Below are 20,930 nucleotides of genomic sequence, written 5' to 3' on the forward strand. Positions count from 1 at the left end.
TGTAATACAAGAAGCCCTCTGTGTCCTCACCACTGAATCGGCAGGCAGTATTCAGGTCTTATATCTGGCCACAGATGTGGTGTGGCCAAACCTCTGTATTCATTCTTTGTGTCGTCATTACATGTATGACTGTAGAAGCCCAGCATCCACTGAAGGAACACACACTGTACCGTGTAGCTCAATCAGCAATGTCTCCATAATGTTAAGATGGGATCCTAGCATCTCATGTCTCCGTAATGATAAGATGGGATGCTAGCATCTCATGTCTCCGTAATGTTAAGATGGGATCCTAGCATCTCATGTCTCCGTAATGTTAAGATGGGATCCTAGCATCTCATGTCTCCGTAATGTTAAGATGGGATGCTAGCATCTCATGTCTCCGTAATGCTAAGATGGGATCCTAGCATCTCATGTCTCCGTAATGTTAAGATGGGATCCTAGCATCTCATGTCTCCGTAATGATAAGATGGGATCCTAGCATCTCATGTCTCCGTAATGTTAAGATGGGATCCTAGCATCTCATGTCTCTGTAATGTTAAGATGGGATGCTAGCATCTCATGTCTCCGTAATGCTAAGATGGGATCCTAGCATCTCATGTCTCCGTAATGTTAAGATGGGATCCCTGTAGCAATAGCTTTATTGGCCTTGTTTGTGATGTTTAAGATGTAGGGTGAAACTGGGGGGTGGGGTGGGGGGGGGTTGTGGTGGATTAGCTAGAGAACCACACTATGCCACACAGCTGTATTAAAAAACATCTTGGTAGAAAGTGCCAGGGAGAATGACGGAAATCAATTTACCACAATGAGTCAATAAAGACCATGCTCTTGTAAGCAGTGTAAATACAGTGGAGGAACTGTAGAAATAACAGTACATGAGATTTAATTCAGCATCCATCTGGCTGTCTCAGAATTTGATAGTCAAATAATTGGATGATTGCACGCTCCTATATTTGGTCATTTCCTTCTCAATTGAAATGAAAAGGCAACGCTGCTGAGTTGATAATAGAACTTCCAGTTTTATAAATGTAATGATTTTAAGATTGAATCTGAAAAGCTCTGAAGGCTTTGCCTTTTAGTTGTAAGATAACATTAGGTTCAAGGGGTATTTATGTATATTTAATAGAGGACCTAAATTGCCTTCATACGCATGTGGTTTTCTCCCCAAATGAAAACCCTGCAGACTACTGGTTTATGAAGGTCAAGCAGACTGCTAAATCTCCCCTGCCGCTTTATGGGCCATAGGCTATAGCATTAGGATACTCACTGATGAAGTCAGTGAGCAAGTCAGACATGTTAGCATAGTGTATAACTACTGTGCAGCTCCTTTTAAACCTCTTTCGGTGAAGCATCTGTTACACAGGATAGTTGTCTGTGTTGATTTGATCACTCTTTGTTTTTATCAAGGTTTGAATCTGCTGCAAAGTCAGTACGGGAGAAAGAATACCTGGGTTTGTTGTTTTTCCCCAGAGTAGTAGAAAACAAGGATTCACGTCATTTATTAAGGACATAAGAACTGGAGACAGCTGGGTCTCACTTTGCTTGCATCATACAGTAGCAACATGGATCAGTTTGTATGGTTCTGTTAGTTCTGAGGAATGATGAGACATGATTCTTCACTATACCCACAGAGCCATACGTATGGCTGTGATACGCCCTACATCCTCTAGACCATACACATACAATATGTTCTAAGTCTATTTCCATGCACTAACTACATTCTAAGAGGCAAAGGTTGTGTATACAGGTTAGACCTCTTGTATTGGTTGAAAAGGGTTCTTATAAAAGGGACCATGCCCCAGGACTACCTGACATGATGACTCCTTGCTGTCCCCAGTCCACCTGACCGTGCTGCTGCTCCAGTTTCAACTGTTCTGCCTTATTATTATACGACCATGCTGGTCATTTATGAACATTTGAACATCTTGGCCATGTTCTGTTATAATCTCCACCCGGCACAGCAAGAAGAGGACTGGCCACCCCACATAGCCTGATTCCTCTCTAGGTTTCTTCCTAGGTTTTGGCCTTTCTAGGGAGTTTTTCCTAGCCACCGTGCTTCTACACCTGCATTGCTTGCTGTTTGGGGTTTTAGGCTGGGTTTCTGTACAGCACTTTGAGATATCAGCTGATGTACGAAGGGCTTTATAAATAAATTTGATTTATGACAAACTCATCTAGACCAGTGGTTCTCTACTGGTTTTGCCTAGGGGATTCAAATAGAACAATGTTGTCTCAGTCGGCAGCGTTTCCTAGTGGTTAGAGAGTTGGACTAGTAACCGGAAGGTTGCGAGTTCAAACCCCCGAGCCGACAAGGTACAAATCTGTCGTTCTGCCCCTGAACAGGCAGTTAACCCACTGTTCCTAGGCCGTCATTGAAAATAAGAATGTGTTCTTAACTGACTTGCCTGGTTAAATAAATTTAAAATAAAAAAAATTTGCTATCCAAATTCGAATTGCAATTTTTGTTACCAAAATGCAATCTGGAGAACTAGGTTTAATGCAATATTGACAATAAAAGTACCAATTTTATGCCAAGGGAACAACAGTTCCACATTTTTCATTGTCAATAATTACATTTTGCCCATATTCTTGATGAAGAATGTTAAGCTCACTAGTTTGAGACCACAAAATCAACGAAATCCGCTAAATAGCGCTGCTTATAACGCTATTGAATACACTGTGATTGAAGAAAATGTTTTACATTGTTTAAAAATATAGGTTAATTATCTTTTCTAAACACTTTCCACCTGGTTTTAGTTGTTTAAGTATTTTTTATTTGCGACCGATTCAAACGTGTTGTGAAATTATGATTGTCAGGAAATTGTCAGGAAATGAATGTTTCATGTGAAGAAAAGACAAGTTTGAAAATAATGAGATGCTGCCCGGCTGCTGTAAACTCTAATTAGTAGACCATGTCTCCTATCTCAGTTAACCCAGAACTAGAATCTCACGTAATTGGTCAGCTGCTCGACTAAGTTCTGGGTCCATACGTGTAAAGAGAAGAGATGAAAAGATGCTACAACGAGGAGTGGAACCAGAACTATGAGCTCCACCCTCTCTCTTTGCAAGTTACAGGCCGAGTGTCCCCTCCCCTTCCAAAATTCTAAAGATGCTAACACCTGCGAAATTGTGATTTGTCCAAATTACCAGTGACAAAAAACCCACTCGTTATCCCACACATCCCATTCCTTCCCGACATATTCTACTGTTCCAGTTCTGTCTAATGTCTTCAATAACCAGGAGAGGAACATGAGGTACTTATACTGTAATAACGCCAGATTAAAAGTACAGGGGATAGTTTCTGCTTCTTGATTATAGCTTAGGGAAGCTTTAGGGCAGCAGGTAGCCTAGTGGTTAGAGCATTTGGCCAGTAACCGAAAGGTTTCTGGATCGAAACCCCAAGCTGACAAGGTAAAAATCTGTCCTTCTGCCCCAGAACAAGGCAGTTAATCCACTGTTCCCCGTCATTGTAATAAGAACTTGTTCTTAACTGACTTGCCTAGTTAAATAAAGGTTAAAATAAAAAATAGTTGTGTTAATGTTGTCATGTCTTTTCGTCAATGGAATAGCCTAAGTAAATACAAATACATTGATATACATTTGTAAAAAAAAAAAACAGGGATAGAAAAATGACATTGTAGTCCGCCCACACACAGTAAAAGGTTTGGAATGCAGAGGTCTGTATAGTGATACTGTTGTCGTGCTATTTGCCAGCATGCTTTACCTACTTAAACAAGAGAAATAGCAAACTCTGACAACATTCACCGTTGGCAATACCGCTTGCTGAAACTGAGAAAATGATAAAGATTGCTGCTAATGGTGTAGAACTCATCTCTGTCAGGGTTATATATTACTTTTTCAGGGGAGTGGAAATGTAAATGTTCTCCAAACCCAGGGATGCAATTGCATTGTTTGCTCTGGCTACAGTTCAGTGCTATTGTTTGTGTTTGTGTTTGTGTTTGTGTTTGTGTGTGTTTGTGTGTGTGTGTGTGTGTGTGTGTGTGTGTGTGTGTGTGTGTGTGTGTGTGTGTGTGGTTGTGTTTGTGTGTGTGTGTGCGTGCGTGCGTGGTTGTGTGTGTGTGTGTGGTTGTGTGTGTGTGTGTGGTTGTGTGTGTGTGTGTGTGTGTGTGGTGTGTGTGTGTGTGTGGTTGTGTGTGTGTGTGGTTGTGTGTGTGTGTGGTGTGTGTGTGTGTGGTGTGTGTGTGTGTGGTGTGTGTGTGTGTGTGTGTGTGTGTGTGTGTGGTTGTGTTTGTGTGTGTGGTTGTGCGTGTGTGTGTGGTTGTGTTTGTGTGTGTGGTGTGTGTGTGTGCATGTGTGTGTGGTTGTGTTTGTGTGTGTGGTTGTGTGTGTGTGTGTGTTGTGTGTGTGTGTGTGTGTGGTTGTGTGTGTGTGTGTGGTTGTGTGTGTGTGTGGTGTGTGTGTGTGTGTGGTTGTGTGTGTGGTGTGCGTGCGTGCGTGGTTGTGTGTGTGTGTGTGTGTGTGTGTGTGTGTGGTTGTGTTTGTGTGTGTGGTTGTGTGTGTGTGGTTGTGTTTGTGTGTGTGGTGTGTGTGTGTGTGGTTGTGTGTGTGTGTGGTTGTGTGTGTGGTGTGTGTGTGTGTGTGTGTGTGTGTGTGTTGTGTGTGTGTGTGTGGTTGTGTGTGTGGTGTGTGTGTGTGTGTGTGTGTGGTTGTGTGTGTGTGTGTGGTTGTGTGTGTGTGTGTGTGTGTTTGGTTGTGTGTGTGTGTGTGTGCGTGCGTGAGATAATGCCACCGGTACTTATTATTCTACTATGTGACAGTGAAAGATCAGAAGGAACATGTCTGTCATCCTGACTGCTGTACATACTATAGCTGTTGAAAATATAATGATGTGTTGTCATTGATTCAGATGAAAATGTTACCTAAGCAAATTCAGGTCTGCCTTTTGTGCCGTGTAGGATGAAATGTAATGATCAAATGGTGTAGGAACTTTATTATGTACACTGGTATTAAGATCACGGTCAACAGAAATGCAAAATATGACAGTGCTATTGAAGGTCACCAATAATCGGAGGCTAAGTCCAATTTTAGAGTCAGAAAATTATAATCATATCCCTTGTTAGTTGAACAGCAGTGTATTTATTTGAGGTGGGAACTATAGCCTGAAACGCAGCAGGAGGCGCAGTTTTTATAGTTTTTATGCCAGGTTGCAGTTGTAAATGAGAACTTGTTCTCAACTGGCCTACCTGGATAAATAAAGGTGAAGTAAATCTAAATAGTGACCTACCCTAGGTTACTGGGCCACTGTTTACTGTGCGACATGGTTACTGGTTACTGGGCTACTGGTTACAGGGCTACTGGGCTACAGGGTTACTGGTTACAGGTTACAGGGCTACTGGTTACAGGGTTACAGGGCTACTGGGCTACAGGGCTACTGGGCTACTGGGCTACAGGGTTACTGGTTACTGGGTTACAGGGCTACTGGTTACAGGGCTACTGGTTACTGGATTACAGGGCTACTGGTTACTGGATTACAGGGCTACAGGTTACAGGAGTACTGGTTACTGGGTTACAGGAGTACTGGTTACTGAGCTACAGGGCAACTGGGCAACAGGGCTACAGGGCTACAGGTTACTGGTTACTGGGTTACAGGACTACTGGTTACAGGGCTACAGGGCTACTGGTTACAGGGCTACTGGTTACTGGGCTACAGGGCTACTGGTTACTGGGCTACTGGTTACTGTGCGACATGGTTACTGGTTACTGGGCTACTGGTTACAGGGCTACAGGGTTACTGGTTACTGGGCTACAGGTTACAGGGCTACTGGTTACAGGGTTACAGGGTTACTGGGCTACAGGGCTACTGGGCTACTGGGCTACTGGGCTACTGGGCTACTGGGTTACAGGGCTACTGGTTACAGGGCTACAGGGCTACTGGTTACTGGATTACAGGGCTACTGGTTACTGGATTACAGGGCTACAGGTTACAGGAGTACTGGTTACTGGGTTACAGGAGTACTGGTTACTGAGCTACAGGGCAACTGGGCAACAGGGCTACAGGGCTACAGGTTACTGGGTTACAGGACTACTGGTTACAGGGCTACAAGGCTACTGGTTACAGGGCTACTGGTTACTGGGCTACAGGGCTACTGGTTACTGGGCTACTGGTTACAGGGCTACTGGTTACAGGGCTACTGGTTACTGGGCTACAGGTTACTGGGCTACAGGTTACTGGGCTACAGGTTACTGGGCTACTGGTTACAGGACTACTGGTTACTGGGTTACAGGGCTACTGGTTACAGGGCTACTGGGCTACAGGGCTACTGGTTACTGGGCTACTGGGCTACAGGTTACAGTAGTAGTGAAATTGTTAATTGGCAGCAGGCCAGGCAAATCCTCAAGGAGTTGCTTCAAGCAGACCACCACATTTATCTTTCTTTCAGTCTAGCTGAGACCACAAGCCAGTGTGTCCTACTCCATGCAGCTACACCGGCGAGGAAGCTTTTCTCACTCCTGCTGAGAAGCAGATTTCTCCCACAGGAGTCCTCTTCCGCGTTAATGAGACAAAGACGATGGTGGAAACAAGAGGACATTATTTGCCCTCAATAGAATCTGCCATCTGATGCTCCTACTATATTCATTGCCCTGCTTGTTCTATGTATAGTATATAACAAGCAGTTGAGTGTGTACAGTAGTCTATGTTGATGTGGCTCAGTTGGTAGAGCGTGGCACTTGCAATGCCAGAGTTGTGGGTTTGATTCCCACGGGGGACCAAGGACAAAAACAAGTATGCGCTCAGTTGCTCTGGATAAAAGTGTCTGCTAAATGATTCAAATGTAAAATGAGCACAGTGTGATTGGAATGCAGTTTTGTCTGCAGGCTGAGGACGAGTTCTCGAGGCTGGGCAAAGCGGTAGTTTAGCCCAGGGCTGCACGAGCGGCACACCCCTATCTATCCCTATAATGTCCTGCTGTTGACTGGCTAAGGTGGGTTTGGCCTTTTAAAAGAAAAAAATGCATATGCAGAACATACCTCAGCCCTACTGTAAAATATGGTGGTTGATCTTTGATGTTATAGGGCTATTCTTCTTTCACTGGTCCTGGGGCCATTTGTTAAAGGTCCAATACAGCTGTTTTTATCGTGGCTGGATAACGATTAAGTACCTAACTGTGATAGTTTTCAATTAAAATGGTCTTAAAGGAACCAAAATAGCTTATTAGCAAAGAGCAATTGCTATAGTAAGAATTTTGCTAGGACTGGGGAGAGGGGGGAAACTGAAAACTAGCTGTTATTGGCAGAGGGGTTGGGAACTCTTTTTGTTATTGGTCTATTGATTAATTTATCACCTGGTGATGTCACTAGACAGGCCAAACTCCATCCCACCAAAACGGTCTGTAACTTCAGACAGTATTTTCATTCTTTCACTAAAAGGGCATTATCATAATTTTCACAATATTATTCCAACCTTATGTGGAAATATACACGAAGGGTACAAAACAGTAAGAAGACCTGCTCTTTCCATGTCATAAACTGATCAGGTGAATCCAGATAAAAGCTATCCTGCCTTATTGATGTCACTCGTTGTATCCACTTCAATCAGTGTAGATGAAGGGGAAGAGACAGGTTAAAGGAGGATTTTTAAGCCTTGAGGGCTGCATTCCCGTGGGATTTCCATCAAACCTGCCTTGTCCCTACAGAGATCATTGCGGTGTGGTGTGGTCAACATTTTTCATGCTGCAGGCGGGAGCGGGCGGTCAGTCAGACGACTTCGGGATGAAAATAGTTTTGTTGACCCGCCAATTATTTGGGAACTGTTGTCTTTCTGGTTTGTATACCTATTGTATTAAAAACACATTATTTTTGCATTATTCACACACTCAGAATTCACTGCTTCAACTTCAGTAGCTTACCTCTCCTAGTTTGGTGTGCGAGTTCATGTGCGCCTAATATGTGTGGTCTCATTGAAATGGAGTAGGCTGCCTACATGGGCAGAAAATCACAGTTAACTGAAATATGATTAGACTGTAGTTTACGGTGTCTGTCAATAAATATTGATAATGAAAAGAAGTAGAGGACGTTCAACCAACGTGAGTCGACGTGCAATCAAAACATGTAATCATGAATGAAAAGGGAAAGGCACAACCCGCACATAGGTTAGGTAACTATGGTGACCATAGGTTAGGTAACTATGCTGACCATAGGTTAGGTTACTATGGTGAATGAATTATCAAAATAAATAAAGTATCACACTCCATATATAAACTCCCAGCAATTTAATGGGTATTTACCAACGTTTCGGCATCACTGTGCCTTCCTCAGGGTGTCCATAGCTTAGGTTACTATGGTGAACACATAGGTTAGGCTACTATCGTGACCACATAGGTTAGGTTACTATGGTGAACACATAGGTTAGGCTACTATGGTGAACACATAGGTTAGGCTACTATGGTGAACACATAGGTTAGGCTACTATGGTGAACACATAGGTTAGGCTACTATGGTGAACACATAGGTTAGGCTACTATGGTGAACACATAGGTTAGGCTACTATGGTGAACACATAGGTTAGGCTACTATGGTGAACACATAGGTTAGGCTACTATGGTGAACACATAGGTTAGGCTACTATGGTGAACACATAGGTTAGGCTACTATGGTGAACACATAGGTTAGGCTACTATGGTGAACACATAGGTTAGGCTACTATGGTGAACACATAGGTTAGGCTACTATGGTGAACACATAGGTTAGGCTACTATGGTGAACATATGTGTTAGGCTACTATGGTGAACATATGGGTTAGGCTACTATGGTGAACACATAGGTTAGGCTACTATGGTGAACACATAGGTTAGGCTACTATGGTGAACACATAGGTTAGGCTACTATGGTGAACACATAGGTTAGGCTACTATGGTGAACACATAGGTTAGGCTACTATGGTGAACACATAGGTTAGGCTACTATGGTGAACACATAGGTTAGGCTACTATGGTGAACACATAGGTTAGGCTACTATGGTGAACACATAGGTTAGGCTACTATGGTGAACACATAGGTTAGGCTGCTATGGTGAACATATGTGTTAGGCTACTATGGTGAACATATGGGTTAGGCTACTATGGTGAACATATGTGTTAGGCTACTATGGTGAGACAGCGTTGCACCTTTTCATTCTCAATAAGTATGGATTTCCCATGTATTTTTCTCTGCCTGCAAATCGTCCTGCTAAAAGGTAGGCTATATCCTATAGGATTATGCAAAACGTAGCAAGTGTCAATGTCATCATTCTTGCTGCTTCCAGTTCAGTAGCCAAACCTGCGAGACCAGGTACTCATGTGGCCTTAATTAAACAGAGTAAGCTATAGCCAACGTATGGGCATTTCTTTCCAAGGAAATGTATTTCCTGAATATGATTAGGCTATATTTTACTACATTGCCTAGAAGTTAATAATGATCACCCATATTTTTCATCTGAAAATCATCCCACTCCTAAAAAGTAGCCTAAAAAAATAGCTTGTGACAGCGCAAGTCTCGCCAACTCTGCTCTTTTCAAACTACAACTAGGATATTTAAGCAATAAAGGCACGAGGGTGTGTTATATGGCCAAGTACCTGCACATTTTATCCAACAACCTGGTTGCCTCTGCCAGGAGGCTGAAACTTGACCCCAAGTGGATCTTCCAGCAAGACAATAACTCCAAACACACATCAAAACCCACAAAGAAATGGTTTCTCTGACCACAAAATCAACATTTTCCAGACTTAAAACCCATTGGAAACCTGTGGTTTGAATTAGAGGGATATCAAGGATCTGGAAGGATTCTGTATGGAGGAATGGTCTAAGATTCCTCCCAATGTGTTCTCCAATCTTATAAAACATTTTAGAAAAAGTTTCAGTGTTGTTATCCTCGCAGGGTGAGGGTGATGGAGCATTGAAAACAGGGGATCCAATTATATTTGACCTCTTATCGTTTTAAAATATGTTGTATTACTTGTTAAGCAAAATATCTTTCTCTGAGAAATTGTATTGGTATAAAATAATACGTTTTAGCATACAATATAGATCAGTATTTGTAAACAGTATTGTTTGATCATCTTTATCAGAGGATGCAATCATTCCGGACCCCACTGTATATGACACACAAAGTAGTGTGTTTCTGTGGAGTTCCAATACAACTTGGTAATATGAATAATGAAGCATAGAGTAATTAATCGTCCCTCTACTGGCAGTATGAGAGAACTAATACACCGTCCTAAACCGTCAGCACAGGTCTTTATTAGGAATTGATTTCTCCTTGCTTTGGATACTCCGATCTCGGGGCAAGGCAGGCATATAGCAGACAAAATTTGTTTGTCCCGATGAAATCAAACTGTCTGCTGGAATTTTGGTTATTATTTTTAGTAAATCCCATGAGGTTGGTGGCACCTTAATTGGAGAGGACGGGCTGGTGGTGTTGGCTGGAGTGGAATAAGTGGAATGGGATAAAAATACAAATCCATTTGCTCTGTCCCAGCCCTTATTGTGAGCCGTCCTCCCCTCAGCAGCCTCCACTGTAGTCAACAGTGCATAGAGATAATTTATTTCAGAAAAATTGTATCTTTTTAAACAACCAGATTCAACAAGAAAGCTTCACAGTTGTTCATATATATATATATATATGGGAACGTGATGAAATAAACAAAAGCTGAAATAAGTCATTCTCTCTACTATAATTCTGACATTTCATATTCTTAAAATAAAGTGGTGATCCTAACTGACCTAAGACAGGGAATTTTTACTAAGATTTAATGTGTGTGTGTGTGTGTATATATATATATATATATATATATATGTATATATATATATATATATATATATATGAGAGAGCGGTAGTAGAGCGCAAGAGGTGGTGGGAGAGATAGACGACTGGAATCAGAAGCGTGATTAATCCGACAACCTTTAGAGGAAAGGTTGGGAATCCTGAGGGAGGACATGGAGGAGAAGCAGAGTGGAGAGTGCTGATGTCTGTAGGACATGGACATGGAGGAGAAGCAGAGTGGAGAGCAGAGGAAAGGCCAGGAGTCAAGTGAGGTATACATCTACAGGAAGAACCTCTCCTCAGGTAAAACACTTGTTGTTGGACAGTCTTCATGGATATTTGACATCAAAGGACTTGGAATGTTCATCGTCACCACTACCTGTACACAGTGTTTGCTCTGTGGATAATGTCACTGATCGGTTTGAGTAAAATCAAGTTCATTAAGATTAGTCTTGACAGGACGGAAGAACAATGGCACCTGGTTCCTCTTTAGGTTTCTTCCTATGTTCTGGACTTTCTATGTAGTTTTTCTACATCTGCATTGCTTGCTGTTTGGGGTTTTAGGCTGGGTTTCTGAACAGCACTTTGTGACATCGGCTGATGTAAAAAGGGCTTTATAAATACATTTGATTGATTGATTGACTTGCATAATAAGTCAAGTTTACACAGGCACTCACAAGAATTGTCTGTCCCAAAAGCATGACTTGAAATGCATATTAAAACCTGATTTTTCTGTGTTTTATATAAATTTCCACACTGAGGTTGGAATAATATTGTGAAACAGTGAAAATGATAATGCCCTTTTAGGATAAGAGCTGTTTGAAAAGACCACCTGAAATTTGAACCTGTTTTGGTGGGATGGTTTTGGCCTGCCTGGAGACATCACCAGTTAATCATCAGTTAATAGACCAATAAGCAAGAGCATTCCAAACCTCTCTGCCAATAACAGCTAGTTTTCAGTTTCCCCTCCCCACAAACCATTCCCAGACAGTCCTAGCAAAATTCACTCTTGAGAAATTACTCTTGGCAAAGAATTTTTTTTTGTTGTCTTTTTGACAATTTTAGTTGAAAACAATCACAGTAATGTACTTAATTGTGACCCAGAAAGGATTTTATATTGCGATAAAAAATTGGCTGCATTTGACCTTAAAGCTCAGTTGAGTTTAAGCTTTATTTTGTCGTATATATTTCTCTCTGATACATCTCTTTCATAAGCGGAGACTGTCTTTGAACGAAAGGTATCAGCACAGAGAGCTGTTTGACCCTTGTAATTCTGCTGGGCAGACTGAACTTCTGAGGCTTCTGAAAAGCAGAGTCTGAGCAACAAGCTTCATACAGAGAGAGGGAGCAGTAGGTTTGAGGCTTCGCCAGGTCCAAGATGAAACGCAGCGCGCTTGTCTGAAATGGCCTCGAGCGCAGGCCACTGGAGTTCGTTGCATATTAATTTCTATTACATGATGCGGCACAGAAAAGGGTGCCGAGCAAGTCTAATCAGCCACACAACATGGAGTTAGAGTCAGCACACACTTCACGTTCCCTGTCTATTTCCAGCAGACTATAGTGGGCTAGCAAACAAAGTGATCAAAGCTTTTCTTAAGTGGTTGTAAACCATACATGGTGCAGTAAAACAAGAACAGATTGGGTGAGAACCTCAAGGGATCTTTCCCTTGGGATATTTCCCCTGAGGGAAAGATATGAGGTAATTTCTTATAAAACAACACTCAGGAGATCTCCTTCACACCAGATTAGTCGGAGTCAGTGCTACAGTTTCTGAACAAGGCCTTCCTTGCTTACTTACAGAATCACAATGGGACACATACTGTAGTAACAGAGTAGCAACATCTCTTTCAGGTGATGTTAGCAGACAGATGTGTAATTTAATAGATTTTCCGCTGTTTTCAGGCAGTCTACCTTCAGGCATCTGCTACAATGTTATGCACACACTTCACTTAATTCAGTTGGTTGATGTGTGAAGCCAGTTTCCCCAGTGACCCCCACCACAGTAACAACCATGTGATGGGGCTAAATGTACTGTATACTGTCATTTTTTAGTAGCATGCGATCATGGAGGGGCAGTGGCCTAGAATCATGTCATTAAGGTTAATTACTGGCAATTAAAAGCCAGTTGGCTATTGAGCTGACACTGCCTTGGATGCATAGTAGTTTACCATCTGCTCAGATGGGTCCCTGTGTGGAGAAGTGGAGAATTTATACAGCCTGATTTTGGGGAAGGAATCCTACAAGAGAGAAATACTGTGTTTGTCCTCAGCTACTGCAAAGCAGCTAGTATAAAACAGGTACTCTAAAGCAGCTGCTATAAAACAGCTACTATAAAACAGCTACTATAAAGCAGCTACTATAAAGCAGCTACTATAAAGCAGCTACTGTAAAGCAGCTACTGTAAAGCAGCTACTGTAAAGCAGCTACTATAAAGCAGCTACTATAAAGCAGCTACTATAAAAGAGCTACTGTAAAGCAGCTACTATAAAAGAGCTACTGTAAAGCAGCTACTATAAAAGAGCTACTGTAAAGCAGCTACTATAAAAGAGCTACTGTAAAGCAGCTACTATAAAAGAGCTACTGTAAAGCAGCTACTATAAAAGAGCTACTGTAAAGCAGCTACTATAAAAGAGCTACTGTAAAGCAGCTACTATAAAACAGCTACTGTAAAGCAGCTACTATAAAACAGCTACTGTAAAGCAGCTACTATAAAACAGCTACTGTATAGCAGCTACTATAAAACAGCTACTGTATAGCAGCTACTATAAAACAGCTACTGTAAAACAGCTACTGTAAAGCAGCTACTATAAAACAGCTACTGTAAAACAGCTACTATAAAACAGCTACTATAAAACAGCTACTGTAAAGCAGCTACTGTAAAGCAGCTACTGTAAAGCAGCTACTATAAAACAGCTACTGTAAAGCAGCTACTATAAAACAGCTACTATAAAACAGCTACTGTATAGCAGCTACTATAAAACAGCTACTGTATAGCAGCTACTATAAAACAGCTACTGTAAAACAGCTACTGTAAAGCAGCTACTATAAAACAGCTACTATAAAACAGCTACTATAAAACAGCTACTGTAAAACAGCTACTGTAAAGCAGCTACTGTAAAGCAGCTACTGTAAAGCAGCTACTGTAAAGCAGCTACTGTAAAGCAGCTACTATAAAAGAGCTACTGTAAAGCAGCTACTATATAACAGCTACTGTAAAGCAGCTACTATAAAACAGGTACTGTAAAGCAGCTACTATAAAACAGGTACTGTAAAGCAGCTACTATAAAACAGGTACTGTAAAGCAGCTACTATAAAACAGGTACTGTAAAGCAGCTACTATAAAACAGCTGCTGCAAAACCACTACTGTAAAACAGCTACTGTAAAGCAGCTACTATAAAACAGCTGCTGTAAAACCGCTACTGTAAAACAGCTACTGTAAAGCAGCTGCTGTATGCCAAGCAGTGAATAACATTCTAACTTCACAAGTTGTCTATTGCAACTGCAATTTTTTTTTAAATGTTGCATATTCTGTTGATAAATATTAGATTTCAAGTTATACTGGACAGATAAATTGACAATTTAAATCAGATATTCATCAGATATTTCAAAAGCATATTATGCATCTGATGTTCTTAGATTCAGTAAATATGACGGCTTCTTTGGGTGCACAGTGGCCCCTGCCTGAATTCTGTGTTAAATGCTCTATAACAAAGCTTTCGTATTGTCCAACAAGCTCTTTCTCCACTGTTAATTGGCGGCACGTAGCCTAGAGGTCAGAGCATTGGGCCAGTAACTGAAAGGTTGCACAATCGAATCACTGAGCTGACAAGGTAAAAAAAATCTGTTGTTCTGCCCCTGAACAAGGCATTGTTCCTAGGCTGTCATTGTAAATAAGAATGTGCTCTTAACTGACTTGCCTAGTTAAATAAAGGTAATACATTAAATACTCTTGTTCTGAACCCAGGTCATGTGGTTTGGTAAGAAGAATGCCCCTCTCCCCACAGGTGTGATTACTACCTCTGAGGGTTTAGAGCTTGAGGTAGCTCATACCAGTACTTGGGAGTATGGCTAGATTGTACACTGTCCTTCTCTCAGCACATATCAAAGCTGCAGGCTAAAGTTAAATCTAGACTTGGTTTACTCTATTGTAGTTGCTGTTCTTACACCCCAGGTGCCAAACTAACCCTGATTCAGATGACCATCCAACCCATGCTAGATTACGGAAACATGATTTATAAATCGGCATGTAAGTGGCTAGATGTTCTCTACCACCAATGCTCCTTATAGGACACATCACTGCACTCTATACTCCTTTGTCAACAGGTCATCTCTGTATACCCTTCGCAAACACCACTGGTTGATGCTTATTTATTAAACCCTCTTAGGCCCCTCTCCCTATCTGAGATATCTACTGCAGCCCTCATCCTCCACATACAACACCCATTCTGCCAGTCACATTCTGTTAAAGGTCCCCAATGCACACACATGCCTGGGTCACTCGTCTTTTCAGCTCGTAGCAGCTAGCTACTGGAACGAGCTCCAACAAACATTCAAACTGGTCAGTTTTATCTCAATCTCTACATTATAAAACTCAATCATGGACACTCTTATTGACAGTTGTGGCTGTTTTGTATGATATTTTGTTATTATCTGTGCCCAATAATGCTCGTACCATGTTGTGCTGCTACCATGTTGTGTTGCTACCATGTTGTTGTCATGTTGTGCTGCTACCATGTTGTGTTGCTACCATGCTGTGTTGTCATGTGTTGCTGCTTTGCTATGTTGCCGTCTTAGGTCTTTCTTTATGTAGTGTTGTGCTGTCGCTTGTCGTGTGTTTTGTCCTATATTTATATTTTTACTCCCTGCAGGAGGCCTTTTGCCTTTTGGTAGGCCATCATTGTGAATACGAATTTGTTCTTAACTGACTTGCCTAGTTAAATAAAGGTTACATTTAAAAAAATTGTGTATAGTTCCAACAAAAGTTGAAACATTCATTTAATCTGAGCAGCATCGCTTCCTCTCAGCCTTCCTTGGATCCATGTGTTCTTCTACACTTCTTCCATGTTAATGACCCATTAAGTCTTCACTCCAGTGACTCGTGCTGCTGCCTTTCAGATGAACATTCCGGAGCTGACTGAGATGCAATATGCTTCACATCCATTATTGATCCATGATTAACTGGGGTTCAGCAGGCCTCCAAATTTAAACACTTGGTTGGAACATCAGAGAGATGTCTCTCTGCCTCCTGGTGACATTACGTCAACATATTAACAAACTCCAAATGATTCCATCTGAAGATTCAAGATAGCAAGTGCCAATTCAATGTGTGATTGCAGACGATGGCTATAGGAAGTGATTAGGATGGAGGAAGGGAGAAGGGCGGAAGGCAGGTAGCTCGCTGTGCCGACTCACCTTCCCTGTCTGAAGATCATCTATGGCATGCAGGGGCAGTCTCCTCTCTCTGAGGCGGTGATGTAGACGCGTTGATGCTGATGTTCTGTGACACTGATGGTGCACACGGATGACCTTTGAGCGTGTCGGCGTGCTCAGGCAACACTTGCTTCATGTGTTTATGTCCCTGAGACAGGCTAATGAGGATGTGCGTGTCCGTGTGTCTGTCTGCACTTTGCTGCGGCTGAACGGCCAACTCCAGTAGGAAGAGAAGACACAGGGTACAGCTGCTGCCAGCGGGGCTCTACTGCCTGACACACAGTGCCATCTCACCACGTGGTGGGAGAGAGAGAGGGTGCTCTCTGCTCCCATGCATGCTGATGCCATGGCACATCACAGGGGAGTTATTGGAATGTAAGGGTATACAGTACTTTCTGAAACCTTTTCCCCACAGTAATTGATTGAGTGAAAATCGGAGTAATCGATAATGCGTAACGAACAAACACACCTTTTCAAGACTACATGTTTAGTGTAATTTAATAATAATAATAATATCTTACTAATGTGAACATGCTGTGTTGCCGAGAATGAGACAGTTATAAAAAAAACATATTCAGTGGATATTGTTGCCATGACTGTTGCTAGTGAATAACGAGTCCATTTGGCAGGACAGTGTGTAGTCTTCAAATGAAGTTATCTAGATTGTAGAAATACAGTGTTACTGCGTGGTGTATCCTTGCAGACTATGACTATGGTCATGACAGTATTGTAATCTCAGCACTCTTATTTTTCCAGAGCAGGGGCTGATTTAACAGTATTGACAGGGAGCCAGAAATAGGGCTAATTTAACAGTATTGACAGGGGGCCAGAAATAGGGCTAATTTAACAGTATTGACAGGGAGCCAGAAATAGGGCTGATGTAACAGTATTGACAGGGGGCCAGAAATAAGGCTAATTTAACAGTATTGACAGGAGGCCTGAAATAGGGCTAATTTAACAGTACTGAAATACAATGTGTAGTTGTTAGAGCAGAATACAAGGAACAGGGCATCTCAGAATACAGAAGACTAGAGAGTGTTTTAAAGTCCGCATTGGTTAAAATCTTGCGGGATGAGTGGGTGTGTCAGTGCGTGCGTGCCTCCTTGTGAATGTATCTGTTTACCTATGTGTGTGTTTATGGTGTACCTGAAAAGCTGAGCAGCTTTGGAGTCAGTGTGGTCCCCTGGGTCACATCCCACTTTATCCAGCCAGTCTGTTCTTCTGGGTCACATCCCACTTTATCCAGCCAGTCTGTTCTCCTGGGTCACATCCGAATGCGGCAATGTAATATTCACTGGCACTTAGAGGTCACCTCTGCCTTGACTAACATTCCTGGAGTTTGGGAGCAGTGTTGTCATGCCCATACAGGGGCACATGCCCCATCAGATTTGTCCTGTTTATAAAAGTAAATATATTTATAAAATAATAATAATAGTTTTGTTTTATCTCTCTGTATTACTAATAGCCACCTAGAAATGTTATGGAGTTGGCTTTAGCTAGCCCAGATAGGTTCCCAAACTCCCAAACTCTTAACCCCTACCAAGAAGCCATTTCAGGCCATCAATCAATTTCAAGTAGCTAGGTGGTCTAGCTATCTTGGTACACTTTAGAAAAGCAAGCAATTACTAAATGTACTGTATAAGACTCATATTCCTTTCAATCTTTGACCCACAGTTTAGCAAAAGCAGAGGAGCATATTTAGTTTCTTTAAAATAAAAAAATAAAAACTCTGTTCAGGAGGATACAAACAGCTGAGGTACACTTAGATATGCAGAAAAATAAACCTTTTTTTTTTTACATAGAATTAAGCATAATGGTTATGGCTCTAGATTGCTAGAAAATGCTGTTTCCGGTGTTTAAAAAAATGCTACATTCTCCACCCCTAACCCTTCCTCATGTACTTAGTGCCATTTCAGGGTTTTGGGCTGCATGGCAGCCCTGTTTGGGAGTCTGATGTTTTTCCTTTTGAAGTTGTCAAAAAGCCTTGTGGTAATTTGTATAAATGGACAGCTCTCTTTGCAAAGTATAGTGCCGAAAACATTTTGAATCCTCTTTTATGCGTTCGGCCATTTGGAGCTGGCCAGTATTGTGGAACTGTACTGTCCATCGTTCCTACTACCTACATGTTTTTTGAGTAAGATTCAGGGTTTGTTCTCCATAGTTTTTAGACAGTGTTTTCACTTTGTACTACGTTGCTTACTGGTCTCGATTTTCCAGCACACTCTCTGATTTTACTGTAGCCTTTACAGTGTTTTTATCCTATGAATGTCCTTTAAGTCGGCATTACAGGAATCTGTTGAATTTAAATAAAGATTCTACATTTTTCTTCTGTAGAGATGTGCGTTGAGAGTCAGGACGCAAGTTCAGGGAGTGAGTGTTTTAAAAAAATATATATATAATTAAACACAAAAAACAAACCAAGAAACACGACTAACGCACAGACTGGAACCGAAAACAATGACGCCTTGGGAAGGAACCAAAGGGAGTGACATATATAGGGAAGGTAATCAGGGAAGTAATGGAGTCCAGGTGAGTCTGATGATGCGTAGGTGCACGTAACGATGGTGACAGGTGTGCGCCATAACGAGCAGCCAGGTGACCTAGAGGCCAGAGAGGGAGCACACGTGACATCTTCCATGTTCCGTGGCTGTACGTAGGCTTACATGGACTGAGGAGATAGTCCCTCTCTGCAGGAGAGGCAGTGATGTGTCTAAAAAACGGGATCTTTCATTTAACAGCTCTCCTCTCCACCAAAGTGCTACTGGAATTTCTCCTCTAAAACGTGTAGCTCAGTTTGGTAGTTAACTGATGGGTAAAAGCTCTTGATTAGGACTGCAAAATAAATACATCTGTCACAAACACCTCCTCCTCATTCAAATAAACCAGGATGGATCTGATATGTTTTATATACATACTTGACCATCTAGGTTTGTGCTTCAGGCTATTTCTGATGACTTGACATGCTCATGAGTACTGTAATATTATCAAAGTATGAACACATTCCTCAGATGACTTCTAAAACATGACTTTGTTGATATTCACAATATTGACACCATAAAGAGCATATGTGTTCAAGGACAAGTAGGGAAACAGACCTCTCTGAGAATCTCTCAAGTTTCAGTTTGGTAATTAGCATCCAACATTTAAGTTTACTACACAGACACATAAGTCACCACCTGTCAGTACAATTCTGCGTGGGCCTGTGTGATGTTTATGTGTTCACAGGTCTCTGACTGTTTCTTTTTGTCTGCAGGAACTTCTACTACATAACCATGCTGCGTGACCCCGTCTCCCGCTACCTGAGCGAATGGAAGCATGTGCAGCGCGGCGCCACCTGGAAGACCTCCCTGCACATGTGTGACGGGCGCTCGCCCACGCAGGACGAACTGCCCACCTGCTACAGCGGGGACGACTGGTTGGGCGTCACCCTGACCGAGTTCATGGACTGCCCGTCTAACCTGGCCAACAACCGGCAGGTGCGCATGCTGGCCGACCTCAGCCTGGTGGGCTGCTACAACCTGTTATCCATGAACGAGAGCGAGCGCAACCACATCCTGCTGGGCAGCGCCATGAACAACCTGAAGAACATGGCCTTCTACGGCCTGACCGAGTTCCAGCGCAAGACGCAGTACCTGTTTGAGCGGACGTTCAGCCTGCGCTTCATCGCCGCCTTCACGCAGATCAACAGCACGCGCGCCGCCAACGTGGACCTGAGCGAGGCTGTGCGCCGCCGCATCGAGGAGCTAAACTACCTGGACGTGCAGCTGTACGAGTACGCCAAGGACCTGTTCCTCCAGCGCTTCCAATATACCCGCCAGCGGCAGCACCAGGAGGAGCGCTTGAAGAGGCGCGAGGAGCGCCGTTGGCTGCGGGAGCAGAGGGAGCAGAGCAGGGACTCTCTCCCCAAACGACAAGTGGGCGGGGGAGGGGGCGGAGACGAGCTGGCCACCACCACTGAAGACTACACCAGCCAGGTGGCTCGCTGGTGAGGTCCCACTCCTGACCACCCAGAGATCGGCACAGAACAGTCAGTCTCACATGGTACTCTGTCTCTCTGTATCTCTGTATATCTGTCTGTCTCTCTCTCTCTCATTCTATCACTCTCATTCTCTCCCTCTCTCTCTCTATCTCTCTCTCTCTCCCTCTCTCTATCTCCTCTCTTTCTCTCTCTCTCCCCCCTCTGTCTACTCTCTCCCCCTCTCTCTCTCTATTTCTCTCTACTATCTCTCTCTCCCCATCTCTCCTCTCTCTCACTCTCTATCTCATCTCTTCCTCTCTCTCTCCCCCCTCTCTCTGTTTCTGTCTACTATCTCTATATATCTCTCTTTCTCAGTTTCAGCTCTGCTAAAGTTTCTTGGTTTGTTTTGGTGCTCCTGCACTTTCCTGCCTATCAGTCATAGTTAGCTATAATCATGCAGGTTGTGATAACTCTTAAAGAGAACACAATCAAAAGGCGCTGCTTATAATTACTTTTTTAATTGCAATTTAGTGAGAGTTTACATGCACACTAATAATACGACCTTAAACAGATTATGGCAGTAAGCAGACTCTGCAATAGTCATCTAAACACCTTACTCTGTGATCATTTTCGGCCCTCGTGCTCACGACGTCACACTCTGTGGTTTTCCATGGTGGTGGAGCCCACGCCAACACCACTGTTGGATCAGCTAATCTGATGTGTTGTTCTGTTATGAGCATTCCAACTATCCAATGACAATATTTTCATTAAAATATGAATCTACT

General features: G+C 42.5%; 1 protein-coding gene across 1 annotated transcript in view; it reads left to right on the top strand.

Moving 5' to 3' along the window:
- Window positions 1–20,336, top strand: part of LOC112234330 (heparan-sulfate 6-O-sulfotransferase 3-B-like) — a 146,323-nt gene extending 125,987 nt beyond the window's left edge. Inside the window, exon 2 of the mRNA XM_042307007.1 lies at window positions 19,441–20,336. Within this exon, the coding sequence (XP_042162941.1) occupies window positions 19,441–20,176 (736 nt within the window). The 3' untranslated portion in view covers window positions 20,177–20,336. The remainder of the gene's footprint in view (window positions 1–19,440) is intronic.
- Window positions 20,337–20,930: the final 594 nt, after the last annotated feature.

Source organism: Oncorhynchus tshawytscha, linkage group LG26 (genome assembly GCF_018296145.1).
Source record: "Oncorhynchus tshawytscha isolate Ot180627B linkage group LG26, Otsh_v2.0, whole genome shotgun sequence".
In the NCBI taxonomy this organism is placed as follows: Eukaryota; Metazoa; Chordata; class Actinopteri; order Salmoniformes; family Salmonidae; genus Oncorhynchus; species Oncorhynchus tshawytscha.